Consider the following 15457-nt stretch of genomic DNA (forward strand, 5'->3'; position numbering starts at 1 on the left):
CCTTGGATGGAGTTATATGATGTCCTTGACACCGCAATGCGTTCGAGTGCTGCTCTCACTGAAATAGTCCCACAGATAGTCTTTAATCTGGGCCCAGTTGCCCCGTGTCTGCGCTCTGTGCGCTGGCACCCAGTTCGCGAGCTTCCGGCAAGGGGGCTGGAGGTTAAAATAACACAGACACACACAGACAGAGAGACAGCGACACGGGTCATCCTTGAATTTCCCAAAAATGCCCCCTTTATTGTGTTCGGGGGCAGATTATATAGAGATAGCCACGCCCCAGCCAGACCCACCAGAAACCACTCTCCTGTCATCAGGAACTCCTGAAGGTCTCGTGCTCAGAGCAGCTGTAGGCACTCAGATCAGGGGATTACAAGAACTTCAGGATCTGGGGTCTCACTGCTCCCAACACCCAGTCAACTCAGCACATCACCGATGTTAAAAAATTTAGTTGACGCACAGTGACTTTAGTGTCCAATTATGGCTAACTGTTTTTCCTCAATTTTCACATAAAATATCCCCTGGATTATCTGCTGAGATCATTTTTAGCTCCCTTTCCTGAGAATCATCTTCATTGAGAAAACGACCCAATAACCGTGTTGCTACAATGTGTCTCTGCCCTGTGGGCCACTGGAACTGAATTAGGGACTGACACAGGACAGAGGAGGGCTAATCAGAGCCTGCTTCCTGTCTGTCTAGAGTTGGGACTGAGGTCCAGAACACCAGTTACCGAATGGAGGAGTAGGAAGGTTATTGCATCTTCTTCTGCCTCTGGAGCAGGACAGAGGAGAAAGAAAAGGCACCAACTTTGGTAGTTCCTCATCAGACTGTTAAGAGACACTGTTGAGATTTATCTGACCTTGGAGGAACCTTAATATCCTTCCAAAAATAATCCTATCTTGTTATATAAACTAGTTTAAATTAGATTTGCTTCCCATAGCAAACCTGTTTTAGACACAAGAACATCAAGGTTAAGCAACTTACATGGGGGCGATGGGCCATAGAATTGGCAAAGCCGAAATAATCCAGGATCATATTAACTCACTGACCTTTCACCCATCTTCCATGACACTAAAAAAGAAAAAAAAGTGCTTCCCTTTTCAGGGTCTTCGGGGTTCACACCCCATAGCCCTGTGATGCTGCACTGTAGAGGAAGAAACATAACCAGAGGGGACAGAATTCTTTACATCTGTTGCCAGTGCTTAATTTCCCCAGCATGCTAGTGTTTCAACAGTCATGAAAGCATCAATGCATGGAGGAGCCAAAAGGTCAGAAGTTGGAAGATCCCAAGATCAGGAGAGTTGGGACCACGATCAGTTCTGTTCCACCAACTGCTTCCCAAATCCTCTCTGCCCCCAAAAATCCTGCCTACCCATCAGCCAATCAGCATTTTATTAACAATGGGAGCAACGCATCTTCATAGTGTACAAACGGATTATCCCACAGCACAGATGGGAACTGAGTCACACATGGGCTCCCACAGACCATGATGGGGATACCCTTTGATAAGACTTACCTGAGCTAAGGGGGCTCACTGACTCTGGACTGACTGCAGGGGAACCAGCACAGGACCAAACTAGGCCCTCTGAATGTGGGGGACAGCTGTGTGACTGGGGCAGAATGCGGGGCCACTGGCAGTGGAACCAGGATTTATCCCTAGTGCTTGAACTGGGTTTTTGGAGTCCATTCTCTTTGGAGGGAGACCTTGCTCAGCCTTGATATAGTGGGGAGGGCCTTGGTCCTTCCTCAAAGCAATGTGTTAAACTTTCTTGACTCCCCATTGGAAGGAAGCCTTACTCTCTCTGAGGAGTCAATGGGGGGTGTGGTGGGGCAGAAGGTAGAGGGAGAGGGAGGAAGAGAGGGAGTGAGAACTGGGACTGGTATGTAAAATGATAAAAGATTCTTTTTTAAAATAAAAAGGTAATGTAATGATTAAATTCCCAATGGTAAAATAAGCCCCGACTAATTCAGACAGCTGTATGGAAGGAAATGAAATACATATGTTATAAGGCGAATGTATAGGTTAAGTTTAGATTTCTGGCTTTGTTTTGTTTTTGTTTTTGTTTTTTTTTACTGGACCCTAGAACCACCATAAAAAATGGCAGTCCAAACCTCCAGGCCCAAAGTCCCATAAGGCACTGCAGTTGTGCAAAGTCAGGGCTGACAGGATTGTATTACTGGAATGACAGACAGCAGGGTAGGTGTTTACAATTTAAAAATGTATGTTGTGAAAGTATCTAACATCTCTTTCATTGTTACATACAGCTCTTGAATTCTTGAGACTTCATTCATGAGCTTAGAACCAGAGCAAGCTCAGAAGTACTGCCATTGTGCTGCTACCATGGTAACCAACAGCCAAGGCATTGGAATGCAGGGCTAGCTTCTGTTGTCCATCATGAGCTGGAATCTGCCACCAGGCCTCCTCCGGAAGAGATGGCCCCATACTCTTGGCCACCAGCTCCCAGGTGACACTTTTCATTAGGAATCTTGGCATCCTGGGCCTCTGGTTCATTCCCTTCAGTGTCCTTGTCAACTTCCTGTTTGGAGAGAAAGGAGGGAAAGCTTCACAGAAGAGCCACAGAGCTCTGAACTCCCTCTTGTAGAGACACTCATGTAAGGAGCTTTGTCTTTTAAGCAACATCAAACCTCACACCCAAACATTTTGCTATTCAACTTTTGAAATCGTGACTTCATGGGAATGAGGCAAGCACGAGTGTTACGGCACAAGAAGCGTTGGCAGTGTGAGCCAGTCTGGCCATGGGAGCTCAGTGCAGTTGTGCGACTTCATCACCAGGGAGAAATACATTCTTCCATACACTTGCCATCTAGATATTCCCTGTAGGCTCACGTATCTGAATCCTTGGCCTCCAGCTGGCAGTGCTGTTTCAGGAGATTGTGGAAATTTGGGGAATGAAAGGCCTAGCTAGAGGAAGTGGGTTGCTGGAGGATCAGCCAGCTTCCTGTTCCTTCTCTATCTCCTAATCCACCTGGATGTAAAGAAACAGCCTCACACCGCCACTGCTATGGAGTCATTGGCCTCCAAGTCTTCCCTGCTACTGTGATTCTGTCAACCTGTGAATCATCCTTGCTTAAGTTGCTTCTACCTGCGTTCAGCCAGAGCCAGCAGAAATCTAACTAGTGAAATGCCCCTCCCATCTCAGAGTCCCTGGCACCCCCCAGCAGGACTTTACCTACCTTATCTTGTGTTCTGCGATACTCATTCAGCACATACTGATATTTGGGTTTGGTAAGACCAAAGAAGACGGCAAATCTTTCACCAAGGAATTCACAAGCTGGAAGGAAGAACAGTGCTTGGAGAAACTGAATCCATGATTGAAGCTTCGGGTCAGCCCAGGTGCTAAGAACCTAAACTTGTTTGCAATGGCCTGTCCTACCACACTGGGCCTCTGGAATAGCCAGGACCACAGGCATGGGTCACCATGCCCAAGAAATTTGTATCGTTATGAGCCAAAGCCCCACATGAAAATCACTGTAGGCTCTTCCTCCGTTCTCTCATCCTGTAAGGTTCTGTATCTTTTACGAGTCCTAGGATAGGCCAGGAAACCTAAAGCTGTGCTGGCTCCTTCCTTCCAGATCAGAGCAACCTTTTCTAATGGGGACCAGACTTTCATGGTTCTCTTAGAGTCTTCTCTTTATGTGCGTTTTCCTGCGTTTCCCTGTCCCTAGTCCCTGAGTTGTCCCTATCCTGACAACTATGAGCACAAATTGCAAATCTGGGCACATACTAGTCTACCCGATTCTTTGAAAATTAAAGCCCACGAACACATCATCATTTGTCTTTGTGTCTCAGAGTCCAGCTAGGTGCAGGGCATGCGGTAGGCAGTCAGTAATGCTTTTCTAATGGATGAATAGAGATGAGTTTGTGAGAGCCACAGTTTAGGCTTTCTCAGAATTCTAAAGTAAAAAGTAACTTTTCTTGCTATCGCATTCACGAGCAGACAAATTAGAAGGAAATGAGTCATTATACATTTGCCAATTGTGTTCAAAATGAAACAAATGCAAGTAAAACAAAGTAAGATTCTATGCGCTATAAATAAGCATATAGGACATCCTGTATGTCCCCAGGAGGGGCCGAGAGAGCTCATGTTTATAGCAGAATAACTGTGCTGGGAGAACTTAGCACTGTGTCGTTCAATGTTCTTTTTTTTAACAAAAACAGGGAAGGGTGTCCAGATGGAGAATAAACTCAGGAAGGATTGACTAATGGCTTCAATTATTTGCATCTTTGATCCATGAAAGAAGAACGTGGGCTGATTTTGCACAACTCTGAGAGTGATGACTACACTGATGCAGGAACTTTCAAAGGAGAAAATTTGGGTCAAGATAAGAAAAAGATGTGATAGCCGTCTGTTCTCATGTGGTTCAGTCTTCAGTGGACAACACAGATTGGTCCACAGTATTCAGTGGGCAACACAGATCAGTACACAGTCTTCAGTAGACAACACAGATCGGTCCACAGTATTCAGTGGGCAACACAGATCAGTACACAGTCTTCAGTAGACAACACAGATCGGTCCACAGTCTTCAGTGGACAACACAGATTAGTACACAGTCTTCAGTAGACAACACAAATTAGTACACAGTCTTCAGTGGACAACACAGATCAGTACACAGTCTTCAGTGGATAACACCAGTCAGTACACAGTCTTCAGTGGACAACACAGATCAGTACACAGTCTTCAGTGGATAACACAGATTGGTCCACAGTCTTCAGTGGACAACACAGACCAGTACACAGTCTTCAGTGGACAACACAGATCGGTCCACAGTATTCAGTGGGCAACACAGATCGGTACACAGTCTTCAGTAGACAACACAGATCAGTACACAGTCTTCAGTGGACAACACCAGTCAGTACACAGTCTTCAGTGGACAACACAGATTAGTACACAGTCTTCAGTGGACAACACAGATTAGTACACAGTCTTCAGTAGACAACACAGATTGGTACATAGTATTCTGTGGGCAACACAGATCAGTACACAGTCTTCAGTGGGCAACACAGATCAATACACAGTCTTCAGTGGATAACACAGATCGGGTCACAGTTTTCAGTGGACAACACAGATCGGTACACTTGCCTAGAGCTGTCATTAGTGTTCAGAATTGCCAGGATGGGAACAGCTCAGGGACTAAGCACAGGGTGACTCGGGAAACTCACATACAGAGAAGAGCTGAAGAGAGTGGGAAAGCCTGGTTGGCATGGATGCCATGGCAACAACCAGTGAGTCTTCAAGTCACAGTAAAACTAATACTAATGGAGTGATATGGTCAGATGGAATGACCCTCCAAAGAATCCATGTTTTCCACAATGTTGGAAGGCAGTGACACTGAAATTACATTGGAAAGTCAATCCCATCCCAATCATAATCCATGGGTAGAAAGAAAAGCAGAAGGCAGATAGAAGAATCTCTGTGTCTTTGGGACAGTTACCACATGAATTTAGAAGTTACCAGATTATCATTTCTGAATCCTGGGGAGTGGATGGAACAGCTGGAAGTCTCATATGTCTTGGAGAATCAGTAAATACACAGAAAAGAAAGAATGAAAAAAGGAAGGAAGGAAGGAAGGAAGGAAGGAAGGAAGGAAGGAAAGAAGGAAGGAAGGAAGGAAGGAAGGAAGGAAAGAAGAAAGGAAGGAAGGAAGGAAGGAAGGAAGGAAGGAAGGAAGGAAGGAAGGAAGGAAGGAAGGAAAGGGAAGACAAAACCCAAATGTTGGCGGAGGATGCTAGTTCATTTCCTGGCCACCCGGGCCTGAAAAAACACACAGAAACTATATTAATTACAACACTATTTGGCCTTCTAGCTCAGGCTTCTTATTAACTAACTCTTACACCTTAAATTAACCCATTTCTATTAATGTATGTATTGTCACTAGGCTGTGGCTTACCAGAAAGGTTCTGGGTCCTTCTCTTACGCCAGTTTCATGATGTTTCCTTGACTCTGCCTACTCTCTATATCACTTCAGATTTCCCACCTGGCTTTAGTCTGCTAAGCCACTGGCTTTAACAGTTTTATTCATTAACCAATGGTAATAAAATATATTTGCAGCATACAGAAGAAAATCCCACAACACACAAACCTTAGCAGTACTTACTAGAAATTGAATTGCTTGCTACTTGACCTGCCCAAAACCAGAAGTATGATCCCCATGAAAGTTTAGACTGAAAAATAGAAAGAAATCAAATTAGGATAATTAATAACAAGTGGGCAAAGGCTGCCAAGTCTGGCAACTCGAGTTCAGTCCCCAGGCCCCGTGTGGTGGAAGGAAAGAGCTGACTGCTACATGTTGTCCATTGGCCCCCACACGCATACCATGACATGTGTGCTCTCAACCTCAACAAATAAATGACTAAGATAAAAAATTTAAAGATAATTAATATCAGGAACAGCGATTGGCAATTCTTTCATAGAGATTTCAAAATGTACTGTAAATGTTTAATTTTCTCTCTTACCAACGAGAAAACTAGCAAACCAATGGCTGTCTGTTGCCTATATGTGATCTAAAAAGCTATCAAGAAAACCAAAAGCTTAATGTAAAGCCATATTTTCCATATAATTTATCTGGATCAACCACTCATTTATTCCCCTCCTCCCATCAATACTAACACGATGAGCTTACAGGGTCATATGCTGAGTTCTGGTCCTCTTTTTCTTCCTCTTCCTCTGTGCTGTATTCTTCCATGGTGTCTCCGTCAGCAAAGTGGATAACCCTTTTGGGAGTAGCGCTTTTACGAGGTCCACTCATTTCTGATTCTGACTGTTGGAGGTGGTCTTCCTCCACAAGGGGTTCTCCCAGTTACATGAAAACAGAATGCCCCAGGACAAGCTGCCCAGGGCAGGGTTTATATGTAGCTAGTTGTTTTCAATGAAGGTAAGGGCAGAGGTCAGAGGCAATCCTATCAGGCAATCTTGACTCCTCACATCTGAGAGGAATGTTCAGTCTGTATCAGAATTAAAGAGATTGATTTAGTAAAGATGTGGTTATTGGATGTTTGGACAAAAGGTTTCAGCATGGCTGCCAGATCTTTTAATCACTGTGAAAGCCACAACTGTTGGGAGGCGTAAACCATTGACCATCAAAGTTTCTCAGTCATTGCATTTTGCACTGAGAGGTGACACAGGGAGCATTCATGAGCACAGATTGCACAGACAGGAGAAAATATTTGCAAAGCCTATTGCAGTAAAGAAGCACGTTCAGAATATGTAAAACATTACTATAATTCAATAGTTAAGACATAATTCTCACATGAGCAAAAGAGTTTAGCAGGCTACCAAAGATGAATTACAGATAGCAAAGACACACACGAAAGGATGGCCATGCCATTGATCATTAAAGACATGCATATTAAAGCCTAATAAGATGTCAACATGGGCCCACTAGAGTGACTAAGATTTAAACATGACTAACAATATCACATATCGGGCATGCGTGTGAGGCAACCGGAGCACTCATACACTGCTAGCGAAGAGTTGTTTAGATCTGGAACATTCGCCAAAAGCCCAGGTGTTTCAGGTGCAGTCCCTGGCCCGTAATGCTACTAGAAAATGGTAGGACATTTAGGAGGTGAAGTCTGGCAGAGGAACTGAGGTCATGTTGGAATGTGGTTCAAGAATAGATTGTGCCAGGAGAATTCTGAGTGCTTGTGATAAAACTCCAAGAAAACAAGACAAGAGACGTGTGACCTCCAGTTTCTTTAAACACAGAATTGTTCTGGGAATGTATGTTCATGCTCCTCCCAGCTGTAGTGGGTAGGAGTCGGTTTACTCCAGAATATTCATTACAAGCAGCTATTGTTATTTGTTGATATGCCTCTATGAAAAAGAACACGCTTTTGCCATGTGCGGCTTGCCCGCCATGTGTGGCTTGCCATCCACCTGTGTCTTGTCCTTGTGGAGGTACACTTTACTCTTGTGTCCCTTCTTAACCCTCAGAGTATAAACTGTCTGATGCTCTGAATAAAGCTGGCTACTGCATGAGACTTTAGTTCACCACATTTATCGGTTCTATTCTCTCAGGTCCCACCGCCTCTAGTGTGGTGATAAGGTCATTCGGAGTGCACCCTTGAAGGGACTGGAGCCCTTTCCTCTTTCTTTGTTTCCTCTTGATTACCATATGACCAGGCTTCCTCTGCCATGTTCTCACCATGTTGTGCTGTGCCACCAAAAGCCCAAGTAACCACAAACAGAAACCTCTCAATCAGTGAACCAAAATAAGTCTCTCAAGTCACTTTAGAGAACCATTTGGCAATTTCTTAAACATTAAACATACATTTACCATATACTTTTTTAATCCCTTCTTTTGATAACTATCCCCCAAAAAAGAAAAAAATCTTTTTAACATACATATGTGAATATTCATATCACCTCGATTTGTGAGAGTCCCAAACTAAACACAAATCATAAGATGGACAAACCAAAGGTGGTTTATCTGGTCAGTGAGATGCTACTCAACAATCCAGAGTGATAAACAACTAACACTTGCAATACAGTGAAGGACTCTCAAGAGCATTATGTCAAGCGAGAGAAGCTAGTCATTCCACGGCGTGATTCCATTTATGTTTAGTGAAGGCATCATACAGATGTGAAAACAGCTCAGTGTTTGCTAGGAATGAGGGTTAGGGAAGAGAACTAGATGGAAATATCCCAATAAATGTCATGCTATAATAGGGGGTCACCTGACTCCACACATTTATAGCAATCAAATTGACATGGAAGTTAATTAACTTTATTTCATTTCTTAAACGTTTATTTATTTGTGTGTGTATGGGGGGGAGGTTATACCATAGCATTGAGCATGGAAGTCAGAGGTTTAAGTAGTTGGTGCTCCTTCCACATTAAAGCTCCCAGGGCTTGAGCTCAGGTAGTCAGGTTTGGCCACAAACACTTGCTGAACCATCTTGCTGCCTCTAATTTTGTTATATTTAAAGTACATCTCAATAAAACAGAAAAGCTTTGCTGCCAGCATACCTATATTTAATTTTTTATTACTTAATAAACCCCTGTCATAATATGCTCATCTATTAAATAATAATACAGAATGATATAGTACCTTATAAAGACATACAAAAGGTAGAACAATTCTTAGATAGAAAATAATCTTTAATAAAAACTATTATTAAGTATCTATCTTTAGCTTAGTAGTGTATATAGCAGGCACCAATATTGTAAGCACACTTATTTTTTAAAAAAATAACATTTAATATATTTTAAAAATTATATCAGCAAGTAGGGGAGACTTAGTTGCTTTGGAATAATTCTCCTTTTTATTCCAAACACACAGACAGAAATCCTGGATAAAATTAACAAACAAAAACTTTAGCTCATAGCTGCTCTAAGAAGGGTGTGAAGAGGAGATGGAGAGGGAAGTGGAAGAAGAAAATAGAAAGGTAGAAAGGTAGGGAGGCAGGGAGGAAGGAAGGAAGGAAGGAAGGAAGGAAGGAAGGAAGGAAGGAAGGAAGGAAGGAAGGAAGGAAGGAAGGAAAATAGGAAGGAAGGAAAATGGGAAGGAAGGAAGAAAGGAAGGAAGATTTGAAAGAAGGAAGAGAAGGAAGGAGGGGGGAAGGGAGAGGGGAAAGGCTGAGGTATCAGAATCAGAGGAAATGATGAGTTGGAGCCCAGGCAGCAGCTCCTGGGAGTTTCCAAGTCAGATGCAGGCCTTGAGGCTGGAATGCTACTAGCAATACTGAGAGCCCAAGTCATGGACTCTGTGAGAATGAGGAGCTAAAGTGAGCTACACACAAAAGGCCAAGATAATAAAATACTATCACATCTCTAACTTATAGACTAAAGAAACTCTCCCAGGGTCTGCAGAAATAGCAGAGGAATTTACCGTATTGTGGCAATACTCTCCTGGAAACCGACTGGAATGCAGGCCAGTGCACATGCTGCTAGGCAGCTGGTTCAGGGGCATTATGTGGATGATGCTCTATGACAAAGCCAAGGAATCAAAAACCAGTCTAAGCCTCAGAACCCTGCCGAGTGGAAAGGCAAACCTGCCTCGGAATGAGTTTGCGTCATCAGGACAGGGCATCCTGAATCTCCGCTAAAACCACCTCTGATGAAGATGTACTCGCAGAAACTCAGAGACCGTGTGAAGAAACAAAGTGTCACGGTGGAAGGGCACCCACATCTGTGTTCGCCAGCTTTCTGCCGCCGTCACAAACGATTTGGGATAATCAGCTTGCAAGGAGAAAAGGCTTAGCTCGATTCCGTGTTCCAAAAGGAGAAGCTGCTTGTTTCGTGGTGTTCAGCAAGCAAAACGAGAGGAAGTAAAAAGGGTTAACGCGTGCTCCCAGTGGCCAAGCGTCCTTCCACTGGGTCTTACTTCTGAAAGGCTCTACGATGCACCTCTCACAATTTTAGCAAATAGACCTTTGGGTGGCATTCAAGATCTATGACAGACCTGATCCAAGAATTAAGAATAATAAAACAAGTGGTGTGATGGGTTTCTTGGTTGTCAACTTGACTATACCTGGAACTAAAAACCCAAAATGGAGGGCACTTGGAGAGCTTTTTGCTTAATTTGAAGTAGAAAGATCCATTCTTAATCTGGATTTTTGAGGTAGGAAGACACACCAGATCTAAGCTGGGCCACGCCTTCTCCTGGAAACCTATATAAGGACGTGGAAGAAGGAAGCTTTGGCCTTTTGCCTACTTGCTCTTGTCCTGCTAGCAAGCCCATTCCTTCACTGGCACTAGAGCCGACTCCTTCGGGATTCTGGCTTACACTGAAGACCAACTGAGACATCCAGCCTCATGGACTAAACAACCGCTGGATTCTTGACTTCATTCACAGCCACCCGTGTGGGATTAGCTAGACGGCAGCCTATAAATCATTCTAATAAATCCTCCTCTCTATATAGAGAATCATTCTGTAACCTCTGCTACTCTAGAGAACCCTGACTAATGCAGGTGCAAACTCTAAAGTGAGTCTTCCTGTGTCTGCTGTGTTCAGAAAGCCAAAGGGAAACGCAACACCCACAGAACAGGTCAACTTGAAAAGGGACTAGACAGAAATTCTAGAAATTAGGTACACAACCAACACGGGGAAGCTTGGGTATAAATTTAAAGTAGTGGAGAAATCTAAGAGTATGGAATAAATATGTACATTTAGCACAAGACTAGGGTTGCGAGCTATAAAATGTAGGTAAGAGAGCGAGAGTTGTCTAATAAAAGTTTTGAAAGCACTGAACAGGAACAGAGGGGAGGAAATGGCTTGTCAGCTGTCCATGGTAGAAGAAAGGTACAAGCCTTCCAAACTGGAAACAGAATACCTGGGGGGGTGAATAGGCATGAAATCGAATACAGATAATGAAAATTACAGAAAAATGTTTCCTCATTAGCAGTCCTAAGAAAGAACATGTATGCTAGCTAGTCACTGCTGCTGAAATATATCTACAGCCCAACAGAAAATAATTAATTTGACCGAAAAAAAGAAGATTACTTGTAAACGTGTAGCAATTATAGTACTGGCCAACTTCATGTAAACAATGGCCTATCAGACCTTGCATTGTTGTCAAAAGGAATTCAGTAACTAGCAAAACAATAATTTAGAGTGAAAACATGGCTAATAATTTTCTCTGTCTTCATTGAAAGACTGTATGTCAAAAAGGAGCAAGAGTAATATGCAAGAAGCAGAAATTACTAAAAACAGGAAAATTCAAATCACAGTAAGTATTGACCCTTAACACAATTTCAGTGGAGACAATATGAAGATAAAACAGTACTAAGTGTTAGACCATTAAAAAATATGAGCGGATAGCTTCTAAGCATTGTTTAGGGATAGGTTAGATAGGATAAGTTGTTTGACTCACAATGAGCAATTTAAAGTGAGAGTTCCAGGTCAGCCAGAACTACACAGTGAGTCTCTCTCTCTCTCTCTCTCTCTCTCTCTCTCTCTCTCTCTCTCTCAAAAAAATTGGCAAAACAAATGAAGACAAGGAAGAGGAGACCAAGTGGGAAACTTAAGAACAGAATATGAAGGAAAGGAAAGTATTAGGAATACATCAGGGGTAGAAATAAATGTCAGCCACTGTTAGCATCCTTTTTAAAGGCTGAGAACTCAAATTTCAAAACTATTTTGTGAGCAGCACAGGCATGATTGGATACGTGTGCACACATATGCACTCATGTATAAAGCTACCTGTGATTTTATTTTTGGTAACACAAGTAACCAAGTCTCATTGGTGCAATGCTCAGTTTATGAACTGGAATGATCAGAGTTCTAGAACTCCCGGGAGACAGACATGTTAAATTCATCTTCTGAGGCACAAGTTACTGTGCCTTTGGGGATCACTGAGGAGACCTGGAGGCTCCACCTGTTGTCCCTGACTTAGTGCCAGTGTATTCCACAAGAGCCACAGTGACAGAAAGTAAAGATACTATTTGGTTTCAAATGACAGTGCGTATTAAATAAATAAGTCTTCATTAAAATTTGTTTCTATAGTTTTTGTTTTTTGGTCTTCTCTTTTTGGTTTTTCGAGACAGGGTTTCTCTGTGGCTTTGGAGCCTGTCCTGGAACTAGCTCTTGTAGACCAGGCTGGCCTCGAACTCACAGAGATCCGCCTGTCTCTGCCTCCCGAGTGCTGGGATTAAAGGCGTGCGCCACCACCGCACGGCTTCATTAAAATTTGTTAAGACCAATATAAGAAGCACGATAGTATTGAACAAGTAAACATAACACGCCATGAGAAACAAAACCCATTCTATGACAATCCAAGGAAAATAAAAAGATTTCAGAAACCCACTCACATGACCTGTTTTTCATTCCTCGCTGTAATGAGTTGCCTTTTAGTGTTCTCTGCAGAACAACATTTGGTGCTAGCAGCTCCTCCACAGATGGTAAATTAATCCCATCCAACTGAGGCTGAGTCCCTGTGTGTGCTGACGTGGAAATGATCTTGTGTTTGTCTTATAAGGAGGGGCATGTTTGAGTTGTGGGAAGGTTTCCTGTATTTACATGGTCAGCATTGACCAAACCTGGTGCTCCCAAACTCCACTTTATGTCAGAACCACCTGGGTCAAGATAAAAGTTCCAAACAAAGGCCCTGCAGGCCACTTAAACTGCCGTCCCTGGGATACAAGGGACCCTGATTTCTGTGAAGCTGCCTAGGTGAACTTAAGGATCAGCGTGTCATATAAAGAGTGGAGAAAGATGACTTACAAATTCAAACAAAAATTGTGGGAATCAGTGAGGTGGTGAACGACAGAAAGCTTAAACTTCAGGCCAGTTCTAGAATGTTCTGTGCATTATTTTCTAGGAAGGTTCCTTACCTTTTACTTCTGAGCCCTATCCACTTCAGTCTCATCAAAAAGTAAAAAGCTTGAACATGAAAGCTTTAAATAAGGCTTAACAGTCTGGTTGTAGTCAATTTACTCACAAGACCACCCAAACACATCTTTCCACGCAAAGCCAGCCCCACATAGAGCCTGCTCTGCCTATTACAGGCTGAGAGCTGCTGACTATGATTTTATCAAAGTGTCTTCTGGAGAAAATGCTAGCCTCTGTTCTTCATAACAACAGAGTTCAGCATTCAGTAGACGCGCACCTTTGATTCAGAGGACTCCTAGCGAGATGGAGGGTGGAGGAGGACTAGCTCACAGCTGGCTTAGAGAAGGGTTTTCTGCCACCTAATGGGCATTTGAAAACATGCCGTACAGAATTCACCTTGCTGATCACAGTGCCTGTCCTACAGCTCAATACTGAGCAATTTGGAATGCTTGGCTTTATTTTTGAACATCTTCACAGCCTTTCTCTTTACATCAATTCCTAGGTCAAATGCTCCATGTGTCAAACTTTTTAACCTGTTTGATTCTTCGGAAGAACTTTACTTGTTTCTTAAAAACCTGACTCGAGGTGATCAAGGATGCTTCCAGGTACACATTGTAATCAGCAGTGTGTCCTGTGCCCAGCCTTTCAATATTAGATGCCTCTTGATGATCTTCTTTGACTCTGTGACTACACACATTTGACTCCAGAGTTTATATATTCCACATCAGGCTTTTGCTCTGGTATATTTATTTCACAGATCTACCTCCTAGCCTTGGATATCTAATAGATTTCCTGATTAGACTGAATCACTAGATAAACACACACACACACACCATCTGTCTGTCTCTCTCTCACACACACAGTCTCTTTCACACATACCATTGTCTCTCTCTCTCTCTCTCTCACACACACACACACACGCACTCATCGTGGTAGTCTTGTTATCTCAATACATGGCAATTTTATCCTGGCTTCTCAGGCTAAAAGCATTAGCCATTATTGATTCTTCAATCAAACCTCATATTAAATGTCAGTAATATACAATTATCTTGTGTATTTTCAGAACCCTAAGATTTTCTGCCATCAATTGTCTCACCCTAGTCTGTATTATTATAAAGGTCTCTTTAGGCTTCCTATACAGGAAAAAAAAAAAAAAAGCAGCCCAAATTGTTCAACTGTTTGATCCTGTCACTCCTGTTTAAACCACTCCAGTGGGCCAAGTCAAGGCCCAGTGGCTTCTGAGGTTGTGGTGTTACCTCTTATGCTATTGTTGTGAAATTCTTGTTGGTATGGTTTCAAGACAGCAATACCCCAGTCATTCCCCAAGTGTGATCACCTGCATGTGACCCTCATATGATTGGCCTTGTGGAAGGGGGCGAGGAGGGCCTTCAGACACATCATGGAAGATGCTAGGTTACACAGGTGGTGAGAGGTGACCGTCAGGACTATAGCAATGTAGCCCCTTGAGGTGTCACTCACGCCGAGCTGAGGCTTTGCAGGTGACTCGTCACCTCCGCTCCTGTAAGCAACACCATTACTGATCAGTTCAGAAGCTGGACTTGCAGGAAAATGTCTTGTTGGCCTACCTTTACCTCCTCCAGTTGTGGTGAATAGCAATGGCGTTCTTAGGAAGCCACACAGGGTCTATTCTCCCTTAGAACCTGACCCTAGCCTTGATAGACGCTCTCCCCACAGCCACCTTCAGCTGGTTGTTCTCCTCACTTCTTTTGCATTTTGTACCTTTTTGTTTCGGGTCTATCACTCAGAACACCTTATCCCCCCCCCCCCCCCGCCATCCTTCAAGGCCACTTTCCATCCTCTGATTCTTTTGTCTTTTTCTCACCCACACCATACCCATTTGCTCACTTTCTGTATCCCACGGCAGAACAGGTGTACTGGTTACCTTTCTATTGTGATCAAATTCTACAACCAAGGCAACTTAGAGTTAATTGGACTTATGGTTCCAGATGTTAGAGTCTTGATGTTGGAACAAACGCAAGGTAGCAGACGGTTGGGGCAGCAGCTGAGAGCTCACATCTTGATTCACAAGCAAGAGGCAGCGAGCATACTGGGATAACAGGAATCCTCGAAGCTGACCCAGCAACACACCTGCCAGACAAGGTCACATCTCCTAATCTTTCTGGAGGTGTGTAGCCTGGAAGAT

At 43.2% G+C, this 15457-nt stretch overlaps 1 protein-coding gene across 1 annotated transcript; it reads right to left on the reverse strand.

The window, feature by feature from the left end:
• Positions 1-2393: 2393 nt before the first annotated feature.
• On the reverse strand, positions 2394-6768 carry Fam177b (family with sequence similarity 177 member B). Its single transcript, XM_050142814.1, has 4 exons — positions 6643-6768; positions 6118-6184; positions 3196-3293; positions 2394-2537 (listed from the first exon to the last, which is right to left on the reverse strand). Exons 1-4 carry the CDS (start codon positions 6766-6768, stop codon positions 2394-2396), a joined length of 435 nt encoding a protein of 144 aa, XP_049998771.1.
• Between the last annotated feature and the right edge of the window lie 8689 nt (positions 6769-15457).

This window comes from Alexandromys fortis, unplaced genomic scaffold (assembly GCF_014885135.2).
Source record: "Alexandromys fortis isolate MF-2015 unplaced genomic scaffold, M_Fortis_MF-2015_v1.1 scaffold_51, whole genome shotgun sequence".
Lineage (NCBI taxonomy): Eukaryota > Metazoa > Chordata > Mammalia > Rodentia > Cricetidae > Alexandromys > Alexandromys fortis.

Excerpts from the sequence above, each read along its gene's own strand:
- Fam177b (XM_050142814.1), bottom strand. The coding sequence starts at position 6,768 with ATGAGTGGACCTCGTAAAAGCGCTACTCCCAAAAGGGTTATCCACTTT. Across the intron at positions 6,185-6,642 it reads AGAACTCAGCATATGACCCT|TCTAAACTTTCATGGGGATC; the intron begins GTAAGCTCATCG and ends TCTATTTTTCAG. Across the intron at positions 2,538-3,195 it reads ATCGCAGAACACAAGATAAG|GAAGTTGACAAGGACACTGA; the intron begins GTAGGTAAAGTC and ends CTCTCCAAACAG.